The following is a 14,650-nucleotide window of genomic DNA, read 5'->3' on the forward strand; positions in this document are numbered from 1 at the left end:
GCTCATTATTCTGAACATATTTTTTTCTTTCAGATTTTCTCTATTTATAACGGTTTAAAAACCAGATGCTCCGTCGGGCGGGTATCAGGTCCGTTCGCGCCCAATACACTTTCGCACCTCGCACGTTCGCACCCAAGGTCCGTTCGCACTCTACACGTTCGCGCCCAATTTTAATTCACATTCCAGTTGAATAATTGGAAATCATGATTGTTGTTTTAAATTGCTTTGGTGTAAATATTGAATGTATATATAGCTTGGTATGAGTATTGAAGATTTTAAAGGAAAAACACAAAAAGATAATTGTTTTTGACAGCTTGGTAACTTTGATCTGAAACAATTAAACAATAAAATACGTACATGTATAGCAATACACTAGAATGAAATTCAAAACAGTGTGGCTGTGGCCATTGATTGACACATTAAATTCATCCCGCATTGACTGGGACAATTTACGTGAACATGTGTCTGTAACGACCACTGTTCACGACGTACCTACGATAGACATTTAAACTGTGGGGTCACCAAAGGTTTCTTAACGCCTTTAATTATAAAATAATTCGAAAAATTAATCAGGAATAACCTTTATGTTTTGATTTATACAATTGATATAAATCAAAACATCGTGTTATTCCCGATTAATTTTTCGAAATACTTTATTAAGGTGTTGAGGACCTTTGGTGACCCCATAGTTTAAGTGTCTTTAAAAAGTACACAGTAAGCAATGGTCGTTACATACAAACGTTCACCTAAATTGTCCCAGTCAATGGATGAATTTAATGTGTCAATCAATGGCCACAGCCACACTGTTTTGAATTTCATTCTATTATAACCAAAACATGATGAAATTTATTCAACACACCAAAAAAAAAACGTAGTCAGAATCTCACTTAGTTGTTTTGAAACAAGTCAATGAAACAAAGTTATAGCTATACACTAACCAAAACATGATTAAGAGTTATTCAACACAAAATAAAACGTTTGACAGAATCCCACTTTATTTATAGAAAGGATCATATTTTCTTTATACGACCGCAGAGGTTGAACCCTGAACGATTGGGGCAAGTATGGACACAACATTCAAGCTGGATTCAGCCCTAAATTTGGATTGTGATTAAATAGTTGACACATCATACGTTTCTGACACATAATGAATGTGGTCTAATGAACTTAAAATATTTTTTTTGCCTTTGAGCAATATCTTAATCCTCTCAAAAAAATGTTTGAAGAAATTTTCTTTCTATTTAGGAAATCTGAAATGAGAAATGTTTAACCCCCCACCTCCCCCCCCCCTTTAACTGATCTCAATTCAAATTTCTAATGGAGTTTGCAACAATAACTACTCATTTAAATACATCATAAAATTTTAAAATGTAAAATAAAGTGCTTGTTATCACTGAATGGTAAAGATTGTTTTAATTTATCAGTTGGTAGTAAAAGTGAATATACATTGTATATTGTTTAAAACAATGATTTAAGTTGATTCAACTACTATTCTGGAAAAAGAAAGATAACTCCAATTGAAAATTTCTTGCTATTGCCCAATAGTGTGCAATTAGATTTTTCTTGCTATTGCGCAATACTGTGCTATTGAAAATATTTGCTATTGCACAATACTGTGCAATTGAAGATTTCTTGCTATTGCACAATAATGTGCAATTGAAGATTTCTTGCTATTGCTGAATACTGAGCAATGGAAAATGTCTTGCTATTGCACAATACTTAATATAATACTTTTGGATCCTGATTTAAACCAACTTGAAAACTGGGCCCATAATCAAAAATCTAAGTACATGTTTAGATTCAGCATATCAAAAAAGCCCAAGAATTCAATTTTTGTTAAAATCAAACTTAGTTTAATTTTGGACCCTTTGGACTTTAATGTAGACCAATTTGAAAACGGGACCAAAAATTAAGAATCTACATACACAGTTAGATTTGGCATATCAAAGAACCCCAATTTTTCAATTTTTGATGAAATCAAATAAAGTTTAATTTTGGACCCTTTGGGCCCCTTATTCCTAAACTGTTGGGACCAAAACTCCCAAAATCAAACCCAACCTTCCTTTTATGGTCATAAACCTTGTGTAAAAATGGAAGTATTATTTAGACAATATACGTATAGTGTCTTAAATTTATGAAATTTATTTGTATGAGGCTTAGAAACGGGAAAATGCGAGGTTCTACCGAGTATTTTCCCGTTTCGTGTCGAATACAAATAAACTTCATATTTCAAGACACTATACGTTTATTGTTTTTATACTGAAATCGATAAAAAAATTAAAAAAATAATAAAAATATGAAACAAATATTATTAAAAAAAAGTGTTTGGAATTTCCCCCTTGGGGTACCATTTTGGGGTATTTCCTTATGAGCGTAGTCTAGGCGGTAAGCATTGACAATTTAAGGAATTAGAAAGGGAAAATGAATTTAATTAATTACATTTGATAAACATGGTACATATAAATTACCAATTTGAAGACATAACAGGTTTAAATTCAGAAAAGTTTGACCATTGTTACTACACGTTGTCATGGTTGTGACGTGACGTTGTAAGTAGGCGGGGCTTATAGGTGAGTTGAGGTCATTGACGTATAAAGCTAACGTTTATATAAATACGTATAGCTTTATCTATATAGTAAAATAGCTGATTGCAGTATAAATATCCTTATATCGTTGATATGTCAAGTCAATGCACTATTATTGTCTTTATACTGCAATCTAAAAAAAAACATTTTCAATTGTTGTTTATTGTGTTAATTTTATTTTTTTGATTTAAATATTGGGGAAAAAAACCATTTAAAAAGGCCTCATCACACAGACGGAGAAATATAAAACACGATGAAACAGTGAAATGTACATCATTACCGCAATCAATGGTGAACGAATTCGTTGCAGACTAAAATATCAACAATAAACATAAAACATAATGATTTATAGGTTGCAAACAAAAAATAATTAAAAAGTGAAATATGTTTTTCCCGGAAATTGCAAAAGAAACAAGTTTGCGTCGTTAAACGCATCATTGTTTACATTGAAAACAAGAACAGGTTGAAGAGGTCGTATGAATAATTAAACATAATTTCGACAATTTCTATTTAAATATTCATGAGGAAAAGTGATATCAGGTCAGTGACTGTATATGACATAGAAATATATAGAACGAGTGCAGTATAAAATACATTATTAACTGTCCAGGTCTTCTGCAAACTGCTCCTAATGTTTAAAGCTATTACCTTTGTAAATTGCCACTATTTTTATTTATTATATCAGGATGCGTTAATTCCAATGTTGTGCTTTTCACAAAATATTAATTGTAATTGAAATGATATGTCCATCTAGTTTCTTCTTTAAAAATTTAAGACCCCATTTAACATAGTTTGTCCTTATAGTTCCTCTATAAATTTTCGACATTATCCTTTTTTGAAGAAACCAGAGGCTATAAAGATCATGTGTCGCTCATCTTGGTCCATGTGCATATTTTAACTAGAGGCTCATTAACATTGTAGACAAGAATATGATCCATTACAAAAATCTCTTTTCTGTTGATTTTGGATTGCTGATCTTTAGTCGGTTTAGTTTCTCTCCATCTTCTTTAGTGTTTGCTCAAAACACAAGAGGTCAATGGCAATCACTCTTATACAGAGTGACAGTCTTCTAATAATACATGTATATAAGCTAAATTTGACTAAAGGTACCAGTCTTGCATTACAACTCAAAACATGGAGGGAAACAAAATAGTACATTTTTTTCTGAATTTTTTTCTGAACTCAATTTTTTCTGTTTGATTATAGGATTATGCTGAATTGAAACATATATATATAGACTTTAAAAAAAATCTTGCATCTTTTTGGGGATATCAATCCAGGAAAGTGTAAGGATATCATGTTTACTGAAAGTGGTGCGGCCTAGTAAAAATAGCAAACAGAAAGTAGAAAAAAAATGTTTTGACTTCAGGATTGCGTAACTTTTTATTCTTCGTGGCAAGACCCCTTTTTTCCGATTAAATCACAATTTTACATTAGTGCATACATGATATGAACATGAAATTGTTTTTCTATGTAGCATTTTTTATTTTTTTATTTTCAAAGATCAGCTGTTTTGCATGCAAGCCTATGGAGCAGTCAATTACAAGACTGCAGCCTAAAAATATCTGCCTCGCTGATCATCTATCTGTCTATTTATCTATTATAACATAGGGGTAAAATGCAAGTTTTGTCTCTTATTTGAAAGCAAAATTTATCATATTAGGTAAAGATACCCAAAAATGGTAAAACAATTGTCATTAAAGGGCAATAACTCCAACTAGAGGGTCCAAGGACCCTGTGTCGCTCACCTTAAATTTTTTGTTGACAATTGTTGCATGAAATAACTTTTTGTTAAAGAAAACTTTGTGAACCAAAATCTAATCGTTTTTGTGATTGAACTACTTTCAACTAGTTTGTTATTTTCAGTTTTGAAGTCTAAAACATACTTTTCAAGTATTGTGTTGTTTTCTCATCATGCTCATTGATATACATATCTATATATTTGTTCTATATAAACTCATCATCGATACCAGGACTACATTTTGTATATACCCCAGACGCTATTATTACTGGTCAAGAATCATCAAGGAAACTTAAAATTGATTTTGACATGTTCATCATATATAAGTTGTTCAATTGGTTATGACAGCAAAGTTACTGATCATTATGTAGAAGGACAACAGATCAATCTTTTTACTGGACCCAAGATTATAATCCTTTATGAGTGGTGACCTGACCTTTAAATTAAGATTCAAAATGAATAGGTATTACTTGAATTGAACAAGAAGGTAGACACAGAGAACTAAGTTTTTGCTAGCTTAAATAGAGAATACCTTTATAGTAGTTCTAACATGTGTGAAGCTGCTATTTGTTTGTCATTTTGGGTTGTGACCATGTTTGTCTCCAACTCATTTTTTTTTCTCTTTTTGACTGAAGGTTTTGTTCTTATCAATTAAAAAAATGAATGGGGTGTGAAAAATATTGAAAGACATCAAATTTAATTGTTTATTATGAAAAATTTGAACACATCAAATACTTCGATAATGCATTATAATATTCATTGTCTTATACATTTTTTTTTTATATATATGTGCATTAAAACAGTTCACTTATAGCACAATATTTACATTCTATAACAACACATTTTCAAAGTCAAAATATGACAGTAAAAACAGTATATATAAAAAGCAACACAGCAATTATATCATGATATGATTATTGTTTCCATAGCTTGACCTTCAAAATGACTTGAAGTTAATTTGTAAAGACTTGTCAAGAAGAATATTCAACAGTTTTTTTCAATTTAAGAGTCTAGATTCTATATATAATTTATTTTCTCTTGAGCATTTAACAACTATATGTCAAAGTAATTGTCATTTATGTTTCCTTTCTATTCATGGTATACTGAGTTATAGTCCATAGTATTTCTGTTTTAAACTTTATTCAGATCAGTTCTGGTGGATTTGCTTTAATGTAAGATTCTAGAGTTTACTCCATATGTTTATTAATTGTTGTATGATGTTAATATAAGAACAACTGAAACAATCTATATAATTCTTTTCTTCAGCAGTGAGTTTACTGAATTTCTTTACATTGGCTTATTATAAAACCATCATTAAATGTTCTCAAATTTCTTCTCTATTAAGCAAATTTTCACAAATTTCTGCTCTTTTAAGCAAATGTTCAAAAATTTTTGCTCTATTAAGCAAATGTTCACAAATTTCTGCTCTATTATGCAAGTGTTCACAAATTCTTCTCTAATAGGCAATTGTCACAAATTTCTGCTCTATTAAGCAAATGTTCACAAATTCTTTTCTAATAGGCAATTGTCGCAAATTTCTGCTCTATTAAGCAAATGTTCACAAATTCTTCTCTAACAGGCAAATGTCACAAATTTCTGCTCTATTAAGCAAATGTTCACAAATTCTTCTCTAATAGGCAAATGTCACAAATTTTTTCTCTATTAATCAAATGTTCACAAATTTCATCTCTATGAAGCAAATGTTATCATGAATTGTTCATTAGTTTCTGTTTTATAAATGACTTCTACATATTTATCAAATGGATAAGCAACCACATAGTTGAGTAGAATGACAAATTAATGCAATATTTGATATTTTTTTACAACATTTAACCCTTTGCATAAATTAATGATTTACACATTTTGGTAAACCTGTACTTAGAATAAGACATAATTGAAATAACAGCAAGGATCTCAACATTCATAAACATTTTGATTATTTAATCTTAGTTCATCAAACAGCCAGTTAAATCTAATTATTTCTAGGAAGAGAAATGAGGCATGGAACTTGTGGTCTTCAAAACTCCCTTTTATATCTATATTTAAGCAATGGCTTTTGATTGTATTCAAAAACAAATATTTCAAGAATTATATACATATACATTAATCATGTTAATAACAAGTAAATATCAGGAGTGTTCACATGCGAAGTGCACACAACTCTCCACTGATACAATGAGCATTCAGGTAGTAGAGGATCTAAAATTTGATGTCTCCAATCATTACTGACTTGAAATGAATGGAATTCTACTTTTCTTCCATAGCAAAATGGTTGACCAATCACCAAGGGCCTTTCTGCTTTATGGAAGTCAAAGCAACACAGTTTCAAATTTATTTACCTCTGCTACCGTTAATCCAGTGTACCTATAAAGAAGAAAGCTTTGTAAAGAAGCTTTCTTCTATACAGGTAAAACTGGATATCAGGAGTCTTGAAGCCATCTCATTTCTATTCCTACTTGTGAAAAGGCAAATATGTTGGAGTGTGGAAACCCATTTTCCTTTAAAACCACTCCTGCACATTTGAGGTTGCATTTTCAGCAACCGCAAATGTGTCATGTTTTTAAGCGGGTTTAATTTTCATTGTTTCAAACAAAGCTGGTTTTGGCATATAAAATAATCATTATACTGAATCATTGTGTTTCAATGGCTACATATATAACTTTATGATCTGACCAATAGGAATCAAGAACATCTGTTTCAAAGTTTACCTTAATATCAAAATTTAGGAAAATTAAGTCCAACAATGTACCAGAAGATGTAGTAGGTTTAGACACAATTTGTGAACAGCAAAATGAATCTCTCATGAACTTTAAAAAAGAAGTGTTCCCAGTGTTTAAATCAATATTAAAGTCTCCCATTATGATAATTTTTGGAAGTCTTAAATACACATCAGGAAGAAGGTTTGCAAGGAAAGTATCTTTTAGTTGTTGCAATTTGCAGTTTGGTGCCTTGTAAACAAAGACAATCTGAAAAAGACCTTTGCTGGGTGATATTATGTCTGCTATAACAAACTCTAACGATGGAGTTGAGAAAGTGACTGTATTGTGAAGAATACAATTATTTCGATAATATAATACCAATCCATGAGGTGGTCTTGTATTAAAGTTTGTTTGCTTTTGGTCTAATCGAACTGGTGGTTCAAAACCAGGTACATGAAAATCCTCATTTTCATCTGTTGATACAAGTCTTGATTCAGCAATACCAATAACATCAGCATCCAAGATGTTAGGGTCTGATTTTATATCATTAAAGTGAGCATGCAATGACCTTGAGTTGTTGAAAACGACTTTAAATAGTTACTTGATAAATTATACAATGGCTTAAAGCACAACTGTAGAGTTGCATCTGTCCTTAGTCTGTGTAATTCTTGTCGAACACACTCTGCTACAGCTATTGCTTGTTGATTGAGATCTAATATCTGTAATCCAGTTAAAGATGTTACTCTGCTTAGCGCAACATAGTGAATATGTGGAATTTTCCCTTTACGTTTTGATTTCAGACTAACAACAACTTCTTGTAATGTATCTCCTTGCGATTTATGAATTGTTTTTCCGGCTGCTGGACGAAGAGGAAATTGAATTCTTTCAAAGGTCTTATATTTATAAGTAAATGACCTTTTGATGTCAAACATTGGAGTCCATGTAATTTCAACATCTTTTCCAAACAAGTGTGAATATTTTCTTCTATTGTTAGCACCAATTCTGGCATCCTCAAATTTAACCCATATGATACTTGGTCTTATAGATTTCGTTTTGCACTCTATCAATTTAAGTTCACAAGTTGAACCATTTGTGAGACCATCAGTGACTTCAATATTAGCTGTAAGATCATATTTCATCCCAATTGCTAATACTACTTCCTTTGCAAGGTTTGCTGTATCAGACTGTTTTTCTGGTAAAGAACTAAGTAATTTTGTTTTTACAGATGCTGGTAAATCCCCACAAACTGTGTCAACTGCTGTAACTTTAACCTTGTGAGCCTAATTTAGATATGTATTGCAAATTAAAATTATCCACTAAAGCATTTTCAACAAACAAATGAGTAGCATTAGATCTGTATCTTGGATCACTGATTGAAACAGTTCTTGTATTTAAAACTGCAAAATCATTTTCAGTCAGCTGATTTTGTCTCACCCTATTTAGTAATTGAGCAAATTCCAAATCATCTTTTTGTCTCATTATTTCAGTTAGTTCATGAAAAGAAAATAATAATTTCCAGTAATTAGGAGCTAATGCTGTTAATCCTTTGCTTAGATCATTGAAAATCCAGCTGTCAAATACAAGTTGGAGTTGGAAAAAGTCCCCAATAGCTATGATACTCACGCCACCAAATGAACAGTTGCTTCCCTTGATTTTTTTCAGCCTTCTCTCCAGTAAAGAGAACATTTTGTTTCCAACCATTAAAATTTCATCAATCAAAATCAGAGACAAATTTCTGTATTTCATTCTGAGTGTATTGAGAACATCACATGACAGTGACTGGTCAAGTCCTTTATTTGGTTGTATCTGGAAAGCATTGTGAATGGTCAGACCATTTATATTGTAAGCTGCCTTTCCAGTAGGAGCACAAAGAAGAATTCTTATATCGTCAGGGTCCTCACCTTCAATAGAACATAAGTGTCTGTGTAAAGCTTGAAATATTGTTCTGACAACTACAGATTTTCCACATCCTGCTCCACCTGTCAAAAATGTATAAAATGGTTCATGTTTTGTTTTAACCCATGTGACAACATGTTTGAAAAATTCCCACTGTTTCTTATTCAAGGATCTTATCAATGCAAAATAATCACTCTCACTTATTCTGTTGGCATGATTTGTCAATTCTACTGTTCTTGCTTCTATTCCAACTTCACGTGACATATCATACAGTCTATGTTCTGTTGGTCTATCAGGATTGAAATGAACATATTGTTCAGATTCTGTTGGGCCTATTTCAGCATCTTCCATTTCTACTTGCTGTATGGCAGGTGCTATTTGATCATTCTCATTACAATCATTTTCTGCCTCTTCTATAGCTTTCTCTAGATCCATTACTTTTCCTTCATATTGCTTAGCTTTCTTTTCTAATAGTCTTGCAACAGTCAAGTACATTTTTTCGAATGTTTCATGTCCACATTGCAAATCTGAAAGTTCATTTCTCCATGGATAAAATAACATTAAGCGTTCTCTGTAGAAGTTTTCAGAGTCAGTCTTGTAATTGTATTTAACATATCTTATAACCTTGTGTGTTTTTCTTTGATATATTCGAATACCATTCTTCAGGGTTATGTCGATTTTGTTATTGATTTCTTCTATAACATCTGCATTTGCCTCTTCATTTTCACTTTCAGATTCATGATCTTGCTGTTCTGTTTCATGATCATCTGAGGACTCTGAAGTTTTAGGATACTGCAATTCAAGCTGAGATACATAGTCTGCTAGACACCAGTTCTCCAGTTGTTTTGATCTATGCGAGTATCTTTTAATATCATTGTCTGATTCTATTTCAGTAGAGTCTGGGTCTAGTTTTTCTAGGGCTGATGATTGCTTGAGGAGGAAAGTTCTTTTGTGTTGTGGAGATGTGTTAATGAAGACAACTTGTCTTGTAGCTTTTGTTAAAGGCATCTGTAGTGTTAAGTATGTTGCTTCTTGTGCACTTGTTTCAACAGAATTTGAAAAGTAATTCCCGATATGCCTTACTTGATGCTTCAAGTCTAAATTTCCCTGTCGTGCTTCTTTTGCTGCTTGGTTTAGTAATGCACTCATACCTTTTTGTGACTTGCTTATATATGAAACAATATACACTGCACATGCAAATGCATCTAAAACAAACTGTAAATCATGATTTGCTTGCCAGGCTATCAACACAGTTTTCATGTAACCATTAACACGGACTTCAGATGGTTTTCGTTTGAGAAAAACTTTTGGACCACTCAAGTTGCTTCTTATGGCCTTAATGTAATTTTCATCATTCATGTGTAACACATCATCTAAAAACATGTCATATGTCATCTGGTCTATATCTTCAGAATTGTGAAGTGTATTAATTTCGTTTTGTATTTCTTTATATATAGCTTTGTACTTTTCTATGTCATCATTTTCTTTCAAAGGCTCTAACATTACTGTTGCTTTCATAGGTGGAATGGGAAAACCAAAACGACAAATTGGGTGACCTTTTTTTCTGCATGTTTTAGAATGTTTATGAACTTGTAAATTGACTAAACTAGTGTCATTTTCTGAAAGTGAACAGGAGACATATCTATCAATAAATGCTACAACATCTTCATTTGAATTACTTTCATATACTGGTGCATTTTCAATCCAAATCAAGATATGAATATGTGGTGAACCTCTCTGTTGAAATTCAACTCTATAAAAAAAATCTGTCAATTTTCCAATAGGATCATGATCACTTTTCAACACCAAGTTAATAAACTGTTGGACACGATAATCAAAATATCTAGAGCATGTCACAGGGTCTTTCTGAACAAGTTTAGATTTCTGATGCCAATCCATTTTTTCCAATTCATTGTCAGTATATTCTTTGCCATCATTTAATTTGCCAAGAATTCGTAACAAATCTTTCCAATTAGTGTCTGCAGATGAAAGAGAGCCAAACCATGTTGGAAGTCCCAACTGTCTGATCATTGCAAACAAATCTTTCTTCCTCTTTTCAAGGTATACTGGAGAATTTCTTAAACTTCTAAAGATATAATAACCTTCATCCAATCTTACAAGATCATTCACAGTGTTAGGATTCAGTACATCTTTTGCTGTCCATTGTTTTCCTTCTGATTGACACCTTCTCAGAGCAAGATTGACCTTATCACTTATGTTTTTTAACTGAATTTTCTTTAACTTAAAAAAAATGTTTGGTACAGACTGTTCTACTCTCCTATCCATGGACCTTAGTTCCCATTTAACAATATCAGTATAGTGAACAGAAACAGACCTTTCTTTGTTATCTGGTCTCCTTTGACCACAAAATATAGTTGGAAAAGATAAGTACTCTGCATCAGGATCACTGTAGAGACTAATTGGTCGTTGACCTTCACCAGGAGCAAAAGTTAAACCTGAATCACATAGTGGATTGTCGTCTGGAATGTGATCTAACAGTGTATCTGTGTTTCCAACATGTGTTTCACTTTCATCTACTTCACTGAAATGATCGGAGTCATCGTCTGAATCATTTTCATCTTGGTTATCCTCTTGTTCTGTACTATTGTTTAAATTTTGTGTTTCTTCTTCATTTATTTTTGCTATTTCGGTAATCCAATCATCATTTATTTCAATCCCAGAAGACTTGTACAACTCACTTGTTCTCATTAAATAATGTAATGCACAAATGACAGCAAATGGTCTGACATTTTCACTAAAATCACATTTTTTGAATTCAAGCTTTTTCTTCAATTTAACTGATATTGTACCTGATTTCTCTATTGTATGTGGAAGAGAATTTATTGTAGGTTGAACTTCAACAGGCACATTTACAACATTGCCTTTAACTGATAACTGTCCACCTCTAGGCAACTGTCGAATCTGCATAAAAGGAATTCTTAATGATAACAGTCTCTCTTCTAAAGGATATAAATTTAATTCTTTTGGTTTTTGAGGAAATCCCATCTTATTTGCTATTGCAAAACGCGAGGTATTTTTTGTCTTTTAATTGCATTTAGACAAGTGTGGCATATCCATTCTATGTGCTGTACAGATTTAAAATTAGTAAAACAATGAGACATGTTAGCAGGAGTATTCATTTTAATAGTTTTAGCATTAACTACAGAATCACAAAACCAAGTTTGATGACATGAAGTACATATATATGTAGGACCTTGATTAATTTTTGTTTTAAAATTTCTTATGCAGGTATCAAGGGTTATACCGTGAGTTCTTTTCTTTTTGAGGTCTTTTTCATGATCTGTAAAATCAATGTTTTTTCTTTTAGTACTTTTGACTGTCTTTTCATAACATCTGTCTATATCTCGGTTTTTCTGTCTTGAACTTTGTTTCTTCAAACGCTCATTTTCTAAATTTTCTGGATGTGATCTATATTCTTGTTTTCTGTGGAAGTCTCGTTTTGACTCCTGTTTTCTGTAGTTTTCATCTTGTCTCACAATTTTTTTCTTTTCTGTTTCATTTCTTTTGAAATTTTCATTCTTTCTAGCCTCTCTTTTAGCAGCAAGTTCTCTTCTATTGAAATCTTCATTCTTTCTAGCCTCTCTTTTAGCAACAAATTCTCTTTGTCTTTCCATTCGTCTTAAATCAGGATTATCTCTTTGAGACTTCTTACTTTCTGCTTCAGCCCTTCTATAATTTGTATCCTTTCTTACTTCTCGTTTAGCAGCAGTTTCTCTTTGTCTTTCCATTTGTCTTATGTCAGGATTATTTCTTTGAGACTTCTTACTTTCTGCTTCAGCCCTTCTATAACTTGTATCCTTTCTTACTTCTCGTTTAGCAGCAGTTTCTCTTTGTCTTTCCATTTGTCTTATGTCAGGATTGTCTCTTTGAGACTTTTTACTTTCTGCTTCAGCCGTTCTATAATTTTTATCCTTTCTAGCTTCTCTTTTAGCAGCAAGTTCTGTTTTTTGGAAATCTTCATTCTTTCTAGCCTCTCTTTTAGCAGCAAGTTCTGTTTTTTTGAAATCTTCATTCTTTCTAGCCTCTCTTTTAGCAGCAAGTTCTGTTTTTTTGAAATCTTCATTCTTTCTAGCCTCTCTTTTAGAAGCAAGTTCTCTTTGTCTCTCTTTCTGTCTTATATCAGAATCATCTCTCTGAGACTTCTTTCTATGTGCTTCTGCTTTTCTATAATTCTTATCTTTTCTTGAATATCTTTTTGCATTTAATTCTTTTTCCTTGAATTGTTTTTTTTTTTTTCTTTTTTGCATGTAGTATTTCATATATACAAACTTGGGTACTTTCATATACTGGTAGGAAACTTTTTTTTGTTTTGTGTTCCTTAGTTTCTGATCCTCAAAGTAATTCTTAATCTGCTTGGTCACATCTTTGTCGGTATCTTTACTACTGATACACACAGGTAAAATTTCATACTGAGAGTCTAAATCAATTTGTAAACTTGTGTAAAAAGCATACAAGTAACTGAGGAGGTCATGTAAGTCAGCAAATCCAATCAAAATACTTTTGCCAGAGGAATCTAATGGATTATTCAGTGCACATTCTGAATGAGAATGAGTGTCAAAAAAATAGTATGTATGATTATAATAATAAACTGCTGAACATATGGCTCCAATCATTATAAGAAATTTGTTTGACTGCTTAATACAATTTTGAATTGCTTCTTGTAATGAGAGAAATCCAGTCAACTCTTGGTACTGTAAAGCTATTCCAAACAGAATATTTTGTTTGTTAATTATAAAAATCCCTTCAGGAATTTCTATTTTGAAAGGAATTTCATCAAAATTTAAGAGCATATTTTTAAATAATCCCTGTGTTGTTAATTCTTGAACATGCTTCTTGTAAATTTCATCACCTTTATTCAAAATGTAATCCAGGTTCAGTGTGTTTGAATCAAAATTTAAAGTAGAGAGTGATAAGAAAACTAAGCAATTACAAGTACATTGGTTTCCCCTGCTTTGATCAGCAAATTTTGTGGCATACTGGGATAAAGTTCCAAATTTAATAAAGTTTGCATTAAAAGAATTGTAATATTTTGATACTCCTTGTTCTGAATTAGTTTTAAATTGGTCATTTCGGTCTTGTAACAGATTAGTTTGGATAAAACAATGAGAATCTTTTTTGGCATAACTATTGTTTGATTCATTTGACAGAATATCTGTTTGTATGTGACAAGTTTCTTTAACACAGTTATTGTCACTGTTTTGATTTGCACAGTTGTTGTTACTGTTTTGATTTGCACAGTTATTGTTACTGTTTTGATTTGCACAGTTATTGTTACTGTTTTGATTCAATTCAGATTGTTCATGTTTATTCAATTGAGATTGTTCATGTTTATTCAATTCAGATTTTTCAAGTTTATTCAATTCAGATATATTCAGTTCAGATATTTCAAGTTCATTCAATTCACATTGTTCAAGTAGATTCAAGTTACTGTTGTTTATATTTGTGTGGAGGTCAGTATCCCCCATGTTATTTGCGTTACTGTTGTTTATTATTGAGTGGAGGTCAGTATCCCCCATGTTATTTGAGATACTGTTGTTGAGGGTGTCAGTATCACCCATGTCAAGGTCAATTCTAGTACTGTTAATGGGGCCAGTATCCCCAGTCAAGTCCGTCAGTCTCTGTTTCTTTGGGTTTTTCACACCACGTTTAGCCTCAGCTGCCCTCCAATTTTTTCTTCTTGGCATCTTTAAAAATCTATAAATACATAT

General features: G+C 31.9%; 1 protein-coding gene across 1 annotated transcript; it reads right to left on the minus strand.

Annotated features, from left to right (window-relative positions):
• Positions 1-7,564: 7,564 nt before the first annotated feature.
• Positions 7,565-11,927, minus strand: LOC139525170 (uncharacterized). The gene is made up of 2 exons (XM_071320357.1): positions 8,460-11,927; positions 7,565-8,305 (listed from the first exon to the last, which is right to left on the minus strand). The coding sequence occupies exons 1-2, from the start codon at positions 11,925-11,927 to the stop codon at positions 7,565-7,567; spliced, it is 4,209 nt and encodes a 1,402-aa protein (XP_071176458.1).
• Between the last annotated feature and the right edge of the window lie 2,723 nt (positions 11,928-14,650).

The sequence above is a fragment of the Mytilus edulis genome, chromosome 5 (genome assembly GCF_963676685.1).
Source record: "Mytilus edulis chromosome 5, xbMytEdul2.2, whole genome shotgun sequence".
Taxonomy (NCBI): Eukaryota; Metazoa; Mollusca; class Bivalvia; order Mytilida; family Mytilidae; genus Mytilus; species Mytilus edulis.

Coding starts and splice junctions, on each gene's coding strand:
- LOC139525170 (XM_071320357.1), bottom strand. CDS start 11,927: ATGGGATTTCCTCAAAAACCAAAAGAATTAAATTTATATCCTTTAGAA. Junction 8,306..8,459: donor TTGCTCAATTACTAAATAGG/GTGAGACAAAAT, acceptor TATCTAAATTAG/GCTCACAAGGTTAAAGTTAC.